The sequence below is a fragment of the Natrix helvetica genome (assembly GCF_964273705.1).
Source record: "Natrix helvetica genome assembly, chromosome: 5".
Classification (NCBI taxonomy): Eukaryota; Metazoa; Chordata; class Lepidosauria; order Squamata; family Natricidae; genus Natrix; species Natrix helvetica.
In genome coordinates, this window is record NC_138551.1 from 143,699,015 (window position 1) to 143,712,933 (window position 13,919).

A 13,919-nucleotide genomic window follows, 5' to 3' on the forward strand; every position below is an offset into this window, starting at 1 on the left:
GCTGTGGTTAGAAAGGTCGTAAAATGGGGCAAAACTCACTTAACAGTTGCCTTGCTTAGCCACAGAAGTTTGGAGTTCAACTGTAATCGTAAGTCGAGGACTACCTGTATTTACACATCATGTGCTCGCTGGAGTCTCTCTAAGACTGAACCCTTTTGAATTCCTCTAAAACTAACTCACCCAGAATCCCAAGCTGATCAATAAATTAGCATCAATACATCAGCTCTTCAGACAGAATAAAGCATGTCGGTATCCTTTCCCCTCTGTTCTCCACATATTTAGAACATTCTACGTGCATTTATTCCTTAATTGGTCCAAAGGATTGAATAAAAATCCAAGCAGTTGCCCTGTGAGGGGGAGCTGCAAAGCTGTCAAGGGAGTCTTAAAAGACCTCTTGAAATAACGACATGATTCTGCATGGACTTCGCTTCCATGCGGAGAAGGAGAGGTGAGCTTGAAGCCAGGGGTTGGAAGGGAGACAAGACCCCACTATGTTGTTCACAACGTCTGCATTTCAAACAAAACTACCGTATTTTTCGGAGTATAAGACGCACCAAGATTTTGAAGAGGCAAATTTAAAAAAAAAAAAGTGTCAGCACTCTGCAGACCTCTGAAAAACGGCCCGTTTTCCGCTAATTTCTGCCTTCCCCAGCCCCCAGGAGCTCTCTGAAAGCCTCCCAAAGGCTCTGCATGGCCATTTTGGTGAAGGGGGCGGGGTTTCGGGAGGCCAAAAATGCTGTATTCAGTGTATAAGACGCGCCCAGATTTTCAGCCTCTTTTTTGAGGGGAAAAAGGTGCGTCTTATACTCCCAAAAATATGGTACCTCCCGTGGCTTCAAATGCGCTGGAAATAACAGGGTGTTGGGCGAAGGGCCCAAAATGGCGCTCAGGCTACCCCGAAGCGGACTCACCTGGTAGGTGCCATGGAGGGTGCTGATTAAAAGAGTGATCTGTTGCACGACGGCCAAATCCTTTTGCAGGTCCTGCAGCTCCTGAAACAGGCGAGGAGGTCCCAAAAACACTTTATCTGAAGGAGGCAAACTTGGATTTTAGGGAATGCAGATGACCACCAGAGAGTCTCCTTGCCTAGAGTGTACATACTCAGCAGGGGTGAGTTCCGGATTCCGTACCGGATGGAACGGCCCCGTCGTCACCCACCTGGACACGCGCATGTATGGTACTTCCCTGCGACGCTTCCGCAAGTCTCCGCAATGCTTCACTTGCTCAGTGGAGCATTGCACAGGCGCCATATATACCAAGTGCTGTAGACCTTACCCGCCCCCGGGTGGAGGACCTGGTAGACGCATGGAATAGTGCGACTGCCGGGGCCCTAGACCGAGTGGCGCCTTTGCGGCCTCTCCTGCGGCGACGAACCACCCTGGCCCCTTGGTTTACCGAGGAGCTAAGGGTGATGAAACGCCACAAGAGACGCCTAGAGAGTCGTTGGAGATCCTCCCGTTCCGAATTTGATCGAGCACAGGCACGAGCCTATTTGAGGACGTACCTTGTGGCATTAAGAGCGGCCAAACGTCAACATTGTGCCGCTCTTATTGCGTCCGCAGATAACCGCCCTGCTGCCCTGTTTCGGGTGACACGCTCCCTCTTGTCTGAGAGGCCGCGGGAAGTCCCTTTACAGGGCAGAGCAGAGGAGTTTGGGAAATATCTACAGGACAAAGTCGCTCAAATCCGGATGGGATGGGCCCCTTTCAGTGGTCCAGTGGAGGCGCCCGAGGCGAGTCTTGAGGGACCATTCTGGGAGGAGTTTGACTCGGTTGCCATCGAGGATTTGGACAGGCTGTGTGGACGTCTGCGACCTACCACATGTTTATTGGACCCGTGTCCCTCCTGGCTTGTACTGGCATCCTGGGAGGTTACACGCGACTGGCTCCTGGGCCTAGTGAACGCTTCGTTGGGCGAGGGGTCTCTGCCGGCCACCTTGAAAGAGGCGGTTGTGAGGCCCCTGCTCAAGAAGCCTTCCCTGGACCCAACGGAGCTAGTTAATTATCGTCCAGTCTCCAACCTTCCCTTTTTAGCGAAGGTTGTAGAGAGTGTGGTGGCACAACAGTTCCCACGTCACCTGGAGGAGAATGATTATCTAGACCCGCGCCAGTCCGGCTTCCGACCCGGGCACAGCACGGAGACGGCCTTGGTCGCGTTGGTTGATGATCTCTGGAGGGCCAGAGATAGGGATTGTTCCTCTATCCTGGTCCTATTAGATCTCTCGGCGGCTTTCGATACCATCGACCATGGTATCCTGTTGCACCGGCTAGAGGGGCTGGGAGTCAGGGGCACCGTTTTACGGTGGTTTGGCTCCTACCTCTCTGGCCGAACGCAATGTGTGTTGGCAGGGGAGCAGAGATCGACCCTGAGCCCCCTCACATGTGGGGTGCCACAGGGGTCGGTGCTCTCGCCTCTCCTGTTCAACACATACATGAAACCGCTGGGCGAGATCATCTGTGGCTTTGGGGTGGGATATCATCTGTATGCTGATGATACTCAGCTGTACATTTCCACCCCGAACCACCCCAACGAGGTCGTCGAAATTATGTCCCGGTGTCCGTACGGGTCTGGATGGATGGCAACCGACTAAAACTCAACCCCTCCAAGACGGAATGGCTGTGGCTTCCGGCCCCCCGGTTCAACCAGTTGCTTCCATCTCTGGCCATCAGGGGCGAGCAACTGGCCCCCGTGGAACGGGTGCGCAATTTGGGCGTCCTCCTGGATGCCCGGCTGTCCATGGATGACCATGTAACAGCCGTGGCAAGGGGGGCGTTCCATCAGGTTCGCCTGATGCGCCAATTGCGCCCCTTATTGGACCGGGATGCCCTACGCACAGTCACCCATGCGCTGGTGACGTCTCGCCTGGACTACTGCAATGCTCTCTACATGGGGCTTCCCTTGAGATGCACTCGGAGACTGCAGTTGGTCCAGAATGCGGCCGCGCGGGTGATTATGGGGAGGACTAGATACTCCCCTGTAACACCTCTCCTGCGCGAGCTGCACTGGCTTCCTGTGGTCTACCGAGTGCGTTTCAAGGTTTTGATTACGATCTTTAAAGCGCTTCATGGCACAGGACCTAGTTACATGCGGGATCGCATCCTGCCCCATACATCCCTACGACCAATCCGCTCACACAGAGAGGGACTTCTCCGGGTGCCGTCCACTAAACAGTGTCGGGGGGCGACACCCAGGAGCAGAGCCTTCTCTGTGATGGGCCCAGCCCTGTGGAATGACCTCCCCCGTGACATCAGGATTACTTCCGATCTCTGCTCCTTCTGTGTACAGCTTAAGACCCACCTTTTTCAATTATCTGGCCTGGCTCAACCGTAGTTTTTTCTTATTCCTCCTGACAGTCCTTTTAAATTTTAAATTGTGTTATTATTAAGGGGTATTTTAATGACTGATTTTTTAACATTCTTAATGTGATGTAATTGTTACCTCCTCCGTGCATGTATGTCTTTGTATATGTGTGGATTTGGATGTTTATGTGTTTGCACATATGTTTTTATGTTTTTACATGTTTTATTGTACGCCGCCCCGAGTCCTTTTTGGAGAGGGAGCGGCTAATAAATTAAAAATTATTAAATTATTATTATTATAAGTGCATGCGCGGAAGTGCCAAAGGCTTAAAGGAGCTCAGGCAGGCGGGTGGGCCCTACGGAGCACCGTACCGGAACGGTACCTGGTGCTCCAGGCAGGCTCCAGTACGCCCGTACCAGGGCATACCGCCTGCAACCCAACACTGATACTCAGCCGTTCCCAGTACAATTGCGTTTCAAATATCTATTTTCCTTTCTTTTGTTCCCAATGCCGGTAGTCTTAGCAGCCGTTCAAATTTACGCTGCAACTATTTGGGGGCTATTTATGTCCCAGATCCAAAATTCTGGGCCGCACGACTGCACTTATGACCATAGGACCTCATTTTACAGCTGTCGTGATTTACAACCGTGATGGACAAATTCCATTGCGGTGTTAAGTTGAGGACTAACTATACTAGCAAACTCAGTTAAGGGATGCATCATACTGAACCCAAATTGAACGCTATTGATTTTTTAAAAAAAAATACAAAGGATGCTCTTTGAATTTTACAGGGTGCCTAACAACTTTAAAAATAAAATTCAAAAATTTCTTTAATTTAACTTCAGCAGGGGCAGCCTGTTGAATGCTGGGGCCCCCTCCAGGAGAAATATTGGTAAAATAATTTATCAAGTATTTCGCAACTTCCAACTGGGCAATAGGTGATAGGTACAGTAGATGATGGATAGAAGACATAAAGAGATATAGAGACAGAGATAGATGGATGGATGGATGGATGGATAGATGGATGGATAGACAGACAGACAGGATAATAGACTGACAGACAGGTAGATGATTGATAGATAGATAGATAGATAGATAGATAGATAGATAGATAGATAGATAGATAGATAGATAGGATGGATATAGATATAGAGAGATGGATGAATGGATAGATAGATATAGACAGACAGATGGATGGATGGATGGATGGATAGATAGATATAGATAGATAGACAGATGGATGGATGGAGATAGAGAAATGGATGAATGGATAGATAGAGATATAGATAGATATAGATAGATGGATGGATGGATGGATGGATGGATGGATGGATGGATGGATGGATGGATGTATATAGATAGATATAGATAAATAGATGGATGTATAGATAGATAGATAGATAGATAGATAGATAGATAGATAGATAGATAGATAGACACACAGAGAGATGGATAGATAAAGATACAGATGGATGGATGGATGGATGGATGGATGGATGGATATGGAGGGAGAGAGAGAAAGAGGGATGGATAGATAAGAGATATAGATAGAGATATAGAGATATAGAGATATAGAGATATAGAGATATAGATAGATAGATAGATAGATAGATAGATAGATAGATAGATAGATAGATAGATAGATAGATAGATAGATAGATACACACAGAGAGAGATGGATAGATAAAGATAAAGATGGATGGATGGATGGATGGATGGATGGATATGGAGGGAGAGAGAGAGAAAGAGGGATGGATCGATAGAGATATAGATAGATAGAGATATAGAGATATAGAGATATAGAGAGATAGAGAGATAGAGAGATAGAGAGATAGAGAGATAGATAGATAGATAGATAGATAGATAGATAGATAGATAGATAGATAGATAGATAGATAGTAGATAGATTTACAAGCCACCTAAGTCAGCTCAAACAGAGTTTACAAAACATTTCAGGTGATATTTGCAATGGGGGCTCACAAAAGGAAAAAAGGATTTTTATCCAAGGAAGATTTTGAAAGAAGATTTCTTTTAGGGGTGAAGGCCAACTGTCCTGACTGTTCATGTCCCGTCCCCCTCCCCTCCCCTGAGCTGGCCATTTTGAACCGTGGGAAAAAGAGAGAAATATCCTTACTGTGGCCAGACTGGCTGGGTGGCGCTGGTTTCCTAGAGCCCACATTTGGGATGGCGACGCCGTCCTTCTCCTTGGCGCTGCTCTCCTGCCCCACCTCTAGGACCTGAACCTGGGGCAAGGCTGCGTTCCACTTCACAATATACTTGGGCCCCAGAGGGACCAGACTGCTGATCTCTAGCTGCCCCCTGCAAGAAAGAAAGCCCGGGTTTTTTTTTCCAGGTCCATAACAACCAGGATAGGATAGGGTAGGAATAGGAATATAGAAGTAGAAATAGAATGGAAAGGAATAGGAATAGGAATAGAATAGAATAGAATAGAATAGAATAGAATTCTTTGTTGGCCAAGTGTGATTGGACGCACAAGGAATTTGTCTTTGGTGCAGATGCTCTGAGTGTACATAAAAGAAAAATAGAATACATTCATCAAGAATCATAAGGTACAACACTTAATGATAGTCATAAGGTACAAATAAGCAATCCAATCATACTAGGAAACAGTGACGTGCGGTGAGGTTTATAGCTGGTGAGGCAGCAATTTTTTTAGACTTGTGGACTTCAACTCCCAGAATTCCACAGTCAGGCATGCTCAGTTGCGACCTGCCGCCCTCCGCCCTGGGATTCGGCCACGGCACCGCCTGCCAGAGCTGCGCAGAATCCGGGGCGGGCTTGTCGGGCGAGGGCAGCGCAGGTAGGGAGCGGATGGAGCGGAGGAAGCCTCTCCCCCTCCCCCCGCTTCCCGCGCCTGAAAGAACAAAGGGAACCTCTGCCGCCACCCGGGTAACCTGGTCGGCCTCTCTCGCGGCGGCTCTCTGGTGCCGAGCTTGGGAGTCCCTGGAGGAGCTGGCGGGGGCTGCAAGCACCGCAGGCTGGACTGGAGCCTCGAGTCTAGGGCAGCGAGTCATTCGATAGGAAACTTGCCTCTTGGAAGGAATGACTCGGCTTGGCTCCTGCTTTCTCTCTCCTGCCTCTTCGCTTCTCCGTTCGGTCGTTGGGCGGCAGATCGAAAGCGGGAGCCAAGCTGGGTCATTCCTCCCAAAAGGCAAGTTTCCCATCGAATGACTCGCTGCCCTGATGATGAGAGGTGAGGCTGTACCTCACTTGCCTCACCTGACTGCACGTCACTGCTAGGAAACAATCAATATAAATCCTAAGGATGCAAGCAACAAAGTTAGTCCTACAGTCATAAGTGGGAGGAGATGGGTGATAGGAACGATGAGAAGCTTAATAGTAAGAGTAATGCAGACTTAGTAAATAGTTTGACAGTGTTGAGGGAATTATTTGTTTAGCAGAATGGGGGGGGGAGGGGGGGAGAGAAGCAGCCCAGGAAAATTTTCAAGCCATATTCCGAAATCCTCAAAGCACCGAGCAGATTTTGCAGGAATATAATTCTTGAATCGAGCCGTAAAGAAACTGCAGAGACATGCAAGGGGAAGAAAAATACGGCCGTCCGGTTCTTCCCCGAAAATTTCAGTGGCGGGAAAGCTTTCTTCCTTACACACCAGGACGGGGAAGTGAGACGTAAAAGACCCCCACTCCCAATGCCTGGTTATAGCACCTTGAAGGTGGGGGGGGGGGCTATTCCTCATTTGTCAGGAAGAAAACAGGAAGTCCTCGACGTATGACCACAATCGCTGCCAGAATTTCCGTGGCTAAGGTAAGGTGGATGAATGAGTTGCTTCCAATGTTACCGCCCTTGCCGCGTGGTTGTGTTGTGGACCGCCAGCGGCCTGCAGAGCTGGGAGCAGATTCGGACAGTGAGGAGGTTGGGGAGGAAGATGGGCCAGTCCTGGAGTCTGGGGAAGGCTCTGAGGAGGGCTCTGCGTCAGAGGCAGAGAGGAGGCCAGAGCCGTATGCCAGTTATCAGCTGCCTTCAGAGTCAGACATCAGTGGGGCAGAGGAACAGCTGGAGCCTGTTCCCAGTGTGCCCATGCGCAGAGCTGCCGGACAAAGGGAACAGCTAAAGAACAGGGGTTGACTTGGGAGGAAGGCCACAGGTGGACGTTGAATGGCCCCTCCCAGAGGAAATAAAAAAGGAGCGAAAGGGGAGTGGAGCTTGCAGGAGACCATTAGTTCGCTTCATTGGTTCGTGACTCTACGAGACTCCTGGCCAAGTTCTGCAGATATCGGCCTGGCAGCTCTCCAAGCCAGAGAAGGTCTGTGACCGTAAATCCTCCCTTGAAAGACTTTGCTGGATGTGAAGGAGAAGAATTCACAGTCAATTCATAAAAGGGTTTTTTGTCGGGACAAGGAGTTGGCTTCAGGCTCTCGGGAAGCCTCGGTCAAAACAAGTCGTTAAGCGAACCCCCATGGTTGTTAAATGAATTTGACTTCCCCGACTCCCGACTTTGTATATCGGAAGCTTGGCTGGGAAGGTCGCCAGTAGTGATCAGACGAGCCCTGGAGGTTTGCAAAACATCCGGGTTGATGAGCCCCTAAATGTCGATCATGTGAATGTGAGGATGTTGTGATGGGCAAAAGTGCAAGAGTCTTGTTGTAAACTTTGAATGAACGGTTGTAAGTCGAGGACTACCTGTAGAAAAATATTTTCTCCCCCCGTCCCCTGAACTGGAATATTGTTTAAAAAACACAATGCAAAACGCGAGCACTGCTGGGTGATACAGCCTCGCAAATCAACCCCAAGATGCTTCGTGGCATGCTTGTTTCACATCATGCATTCACAGCCGTTCGTTCACACAACCACGGCACACTTGCAACATTGCCATCAATATCCTACCCGGCGTTCACAGGCCTGATGAAGAGAAACATCAAAGGGAAAGCCGTTATCTAATTCTCCTCCAAACGTATTTGTTTAATAAAAAAAATTAAAATTCCTTGACAGTTTGGAGAAGTGGAAGGATTAAAGGCAATCCCCCACCTCGCCCCCCCAAAAAAAGTTAATTCTTGCTTCTCTTTGTGTTCTAGCTTTCGGGTCTTCTTCCCCCGTATAAAAGCAGGGGACTCTAACCTTGGCAACATTTAAGACTTGGGGACCGGAGATGATATTCAGCAGGTTCTGACCGGTTCTGGAGAACCAGTAGCAGAAATTTTGAGTAGTTTGGAGAACCGGTAAATACCACCTCTGACTGGCCCCGCTCCCATCTATTTTCTGCCTCCTGAGTCCCAGCTGATCGGGACTTTTTGGACTGATTGGGATTTTGCAGTATCCTTCCCCTGGAGTGGGGAGGAAATGGGGATTTTGCAGTATCCTTCTGCCTGGAGTGGGGAGGGAATGGGGATTTTGCAGTATCCTTCCCCTGGAGCGGAGAGGGAATGGAGATTTTGCAGTATCCTTCTGCCTGGAGTGGGGAGGGAATGGGGATTTTACAGTATCCTTCCCTGGAGTGGAGAGGGAATGGGGATTTTACAGTATCCTTTCCCTGGAGTGGAGAGGGAATGGGGATTTTACAGTATCCTTTCCCTGGAGTGGGGAGGGAACGGAGATTTTACAGTATCCTTCCCCTGGAGTGGAGAGGGAATGGGGATTTTACAGTATCCTTTCCCTGGAGTGGAGAGGGAATGGGGATTTTACAGTATCCTTCCCTGGAGTGGGGAGGAAACGGAGATTTTACAGTATCCTTCCCCTGGAGTGGAGAGGGAATGGGGATTTTACAGTATCCTTCCCTGGAGTGGGGAGGGAACGGAGATTTTACAGTATCCTTCCCCTGGAGTGGGGAGGGAATGGGGATTTTTGCAGTATCCTTCCCCTGGAGTGGGGAGGGAATGGGGATTTTACAGTATCCTTCCCCTGGAGTGGGGAGGGAATGGGGATTTTGCAGTATCCTTCCCCTGGAGTGGGGAGGGAATGGGGATTTTACAGTATCCTTCCCCTGGAGTGGGGAGGGAATGGGGATTTTGCAGTATCCTTCCCTGGAGTGGGGAGGGAATGGAGATTTTGCAGTATCCTTCCCCTGGAGTGGGGAGGGAATGGAGATTTTACAGTATCCTTCCCCTGGAGTGGGGAGGGAATGGGGATTTTGCAGTATCCTTCCCCTGGAGTGGGGAGAGAATGGGGATTTTGCAGTATCCTTCCCCTGGAGTGGGGAGGGAATGGGGATTTTGCAGTATCCTTCCCCTGGAGTGGGGAGAGAATGGGGATTTTGCAGTATCCTTCCCCTGGAGTGGGGAGGGAATGGGGATTTTGCAGTTTCCTTCCCCTGGAGTGGGGAAGGAATGGAGATTTTACAGTATCCTTCCCCTGGAGTGGGGAGGGAATGGGGATTTTGCAGAATCCTTCCCCTGGAGTGGGGAAGGAATGGAGATTTTACAGTATCCTTCCCCTGGAGTGGGGAGGGAATGGGGATTTTGCAGTATCCTTCCCCTGGAGTGGGGAGGGAATGGGGATTTTGCAGTATCCTTCCCCTGGAGTGGGGAGGGAATGGGGATTTTGCAGTATCCTTCCCCTGGAGTGGGGAGGGAATGGGGATTTTGAATAGTTGCAGGAACTGGGTGTGTCTAGTTTAATGAAGAGAAGGACTAGGGGAGACATGATAGCAGTGTCCCAATATCTCAAGGGCTGCCACAAAGAAGAGGGAGTCAAGCTATTCTCCAAAGCACCTGAAGGCAGGACAAGGAGCAATGGATGGAAGCTAATCAAGGAGAGAAGCTACCTAAAACTAAGGAGAAATTTCCTGACAGTTAATACAATTAATCAGTGGAACAACTTGCCTCCAGAAGTTGTGAATGCTCCAACAATGGACGTTTTTAAGAAGATGTTGGATATCCATCAGTCTGAAGTGGTGTAAGGGTTTCCTGCCTAAGCAGGGGGTTGGACTAGAAGACATCCAAGGTCCCTTCCAACTCTGTTATTCTAGATATGCCCTGCGAATACCAAGGAAGGGCACCAAAACGCCTTTGCATTTTAAATTTCTATTTCTGTTCCGACATCTGCTGGATCACAACTTCCCCCGTGTGCCCTTCTCCCTGTGACACACAACTCTGACCGACTTGACTCACTTGAAGTTGATGTTGGCGCAGACTAACACGTCATTCAAAAGAAACACCTTGCGTTCCTTGGATTTGATAAGTTGACCTCGGTCGCCATAAACGGTCTCCGTCAGGGTCTCGCAGAATAAGAGCTGCCGTTGCCCCGAATTTAACAACTGGGGCAAGGGAAAACAAAGAAAAACATAAAATAAAATTACAAAGCAGAACAGAACCTTGGCCTTATCTGAAAGCGACCCGGGGTGGGATGGGGGTGGGGGAAATCTCTGCTTTTTAAAGGCTATTTTCCCTGGAGGAAAAAGCAAAGAAAGGAAAAAGAGAGGGGGGGGGAAATAGGGAACCGTACTTCTGATATTGTTCATGAACGTGGTGGAGTTAATCATTATTTGTTGAAGAACTAAAGGCCAAGTCACAGAACGCTATGGAATGAATAGAATTTTTTTTTTTTAATGAAAGGATTGCTTTGCTCGGAGTAAGCAAATTAAGGATGTATTAATGGTTTGGATCGGAAGCAGGTTTGGGAAAATTTGCTTCATTGTATAATATGTGAAATGGATTGGCTCAGTGGGGAGAATTCAGAAGTTGTGTTGATAGATAGATAGATAGATAGATAGATAGATAGATAGATAGATAGATAGATAGATAGATACAGTAGATAGATACAGTAGATAGAAAGATAGATGGATACAGTAGATAGATAGATAGATAGATAGATAGATAGATAGATAGATAGATAGATAGATAGATAGATAGATAGATAGATAGATAGATAGACAGAGTAGATAGTTAGATAAGTAGATAGATAGATAGATGATAGATAGATAGATAGATAGATAGATACAGTAGATAGATAGATAGATAGATAGATAGATAGATAGATAGATAGATAGATAGATAGATAGATAGATAATGATGGACGGATGGATGATGACAGACAGGCAGACAGACAGATGATAGAGAGATGATGATGGATGGATGGGTGGTTGGATGGATAATGATAGATAGATATAATGAGAGAGAGACAGAGACAGAGACTGAGAGAGACAGATGGATAGATAGATAGACAGACAGATAATAGATAGATAATGAGAGAGAAACAGAGACAGATATACAGATAGATAGACAGACAGACAGACAGACAGACAGACAGACAGACAGACAGATGGATAATGACAGATAGGCAGACAGATGATAGAGAGAGAGATGATGATTGATGGATGGATGGATGGGTGGATAATGTTAGATAGAAAGATAGAATGAGACAGACAGACAGAGACAGAGAGTGACAGACAGACAGATATAGATAGATATAATGAGAGAGAAACAGAGACAGATATACAGACAGACAGACAGACGGATGGATAATGACAGATAGGCAGACAGATGATAGAGAGAGAGATGATGATTGATGGATGGGTGGATAATGATAAAGATATAATGAGAGAGACAGACAGAGATAGAGAGAGACAGACAAAGAGAGAGAGAGATTGCTAGATAGAGATAGATAGAGATAATGAGAGAGAGACAGAGACAGACAGACAGACAGAGAATGAGAGAGACAGAGATAGACAGATAGATAGAGATAGAAAGACAGAGATAATGAGAGAGAGAGAGAAATATGGAACCGGCCGCTGGGGCTGGGCATCCCGTTGAGAGTCACACACCTTATGGAGATGGCTGCGGTCGCTGATGCTCTTGGTCAGCTGTTGGATCTCAGCCACCTGGTCGGCCAACCTCTTCTGCTCGTTCAGCTTCTCAGCCAAGGTCTCCAGTTCGGTTAGGGCGAGCTGGAGGGACAACCGGTCCGCGTGTCCTTTTGGGGTGTTCTTCAGCATATCCTGGTCGGAGGGAAGAGAGAGCAAAGTTTGGAAGCAGACCAGTCAATTGAGAGCCACCTGAGTTCCATCCTCAGGCCCACCCCAGATGTTTCCTCAACATCCCAAGCCAACACTTGGGGTCACCTAGATCAAGGGTCCCCCAACCTTTCAGACCTCAGGGACCAATTCATAATTTTAAATCCCGCGGACTGCTAATAGGATCTGCCTAATGACCGGATGGGTGGGCGTGGCTAGGTGGTCATGTCACTGGGTGGGCGTGGCCAAAGTGACATCACTTCACGTCGAGGGGCGCCTTGCCGGCCTCTACTCGCCACTCCTCGGCTGCCCACCCGGGCTCCTTAGGGCCCCAACCGGAAGCAGTTGCTGGAGATAGGCAGCCCCCAGGAGAAAGAGTTGGCAAAACAGCTCAGTTCAAATTGGATCTGGCAGAGAAGGAGGCTCAGCAGAAGCACCTCACTGAGGACTGGGAGCATAGGCTTTCCAAGCAGAGGGAAGACTTGCGGGAGTGCAAGGCCAGGGACCGGCGCCTGGAGGCTCAGCGGGCTGAGATGGTCAGCCAGTTCCAGGCCATGATGCAGTCCCACTGGAACGAGGCCCTCCGGCTCTTTGACACCAGCGGCTCTTCCCTCCAGCCTTCGCCCAAAGCCCCCCACCAGGAGGCTGAAGCAGACCCCAAGTTGGAATTTCTGCCCTCCTCCGACCCACACAAAGACCCTGAAGGGGGAGACTCTCTGCAGCAACACAAGCCTTCATTGAACGTATCCAGCTCAGAGGTCATGGTTTGAGGACCCCTGATTTAGTGCAATATAAGAAATGCAAATAATTTTTCTGCAGACCCCCAACATTTTCTCATGGACCACCAGTGGTCCACGGATCACCACTTGGTGACCACTGACCCAAATTGTAGGTTTCTCAACCTTAAAAACTAGGAGATGTATGGACTTCAACCCCAAGTGGGCTGGGGAATTCTGGGAGTTGAAGTCCACCCATCTTCAAATGGTTGAGAAGCATGGATCTTGTCGTGCCCCCCCCATTGGAGCCTGAATCTATTGTGCCCTGAATCGAGATGGAACTGGAGCAGACAACGATCGAGGGGGTGGTTTCGTTGGTTTGGGAGGAATATGGGGAGGAGCAGGCCGAGTCAGGCCAGGGCCTTTCAGGATTGGGACGGCTTGTAGGCAGGGAGGAAGAAGGGCAAGATGACCAAAAGAGGCTAAGCAGTAGATACGGGAGACTTAGCTCAGATGATGAGCAAGGAAGGACCACTCCCTCCTGATCCGAGAGCATGGAGAGTGGAGAGAAGGCAGGAACAGCGCAGGCTGATCCAACTACTCAGGAGGAGAGCGCCCGGCCCCTTTCCAGAAGGCACACCTGGGGACTGAGATTTAAGGAGATGCTGTGGGGAGGGGAATTTGTCGGGAAGAAAAGGTTGAATTCATAGAGGATTGTGTGCCGTTGCCGACATTGGACGTTTAACTGGGCTTCTTGCTTTATTTCTGGCCTCCTGGATTGATTGCTTCCTGAACTAATTTACTTATTCCCTTGCCCTGCTGGATTTCTTGTTTTGCAGCCGTTGTGCTCACAGCTTTGTGCTGGAGGTGTGTGTGTGTGCGTGTGTGTGAGATCACTTTGCTCTGGGACTGTTCTGACCCAGGCTTCCTTAGAAAGCAAGAAGCAAACTCTTGGTCCTGACAAAACCCCTTTTAT

General features: G+C 48.7%; 1 protein-coding gene across 8 annotated transcripts in view; it reads right to left on the bottom strand.

Annotated features, from left to right (window-relative positions):
* The window catches only part of ARHGEF10L (Rho guanine nucleotide exchange factor 10 like), a 128,233-nt gene that overhangs the window by 37,831 nt on the left and 76,483 nt on the right, over positions 1 to 13,919 (bottom strand). For all 8 annotated transcript variants that reach the window (XM_081954605.1, XM_081954599.1, XM_081954598.1 and 5 more), the window contains 4 exons: positions 12,039 to 12,212; positions 10,387 to 10,532; positions 5,435 to 5,619; positions 912 to 1,027 (listed from right to left, as the gene is read on the bottom strand). In XM_081954605.1, coding sequence (XP_081810731.1) covers positions 912 to 1,027; positions 5,435 to 5,619; positions 10,387 to 10,532; positions 12,039 to 12,212 — 621 coding nt within the window. The remainder of the gene's footprint in view (positions 1 to 911; positions 1,028 to 5,434; positions 5,620 to 10,386; positions 10,533 to 12,038; positions 12,213 to 13,919) is intronic.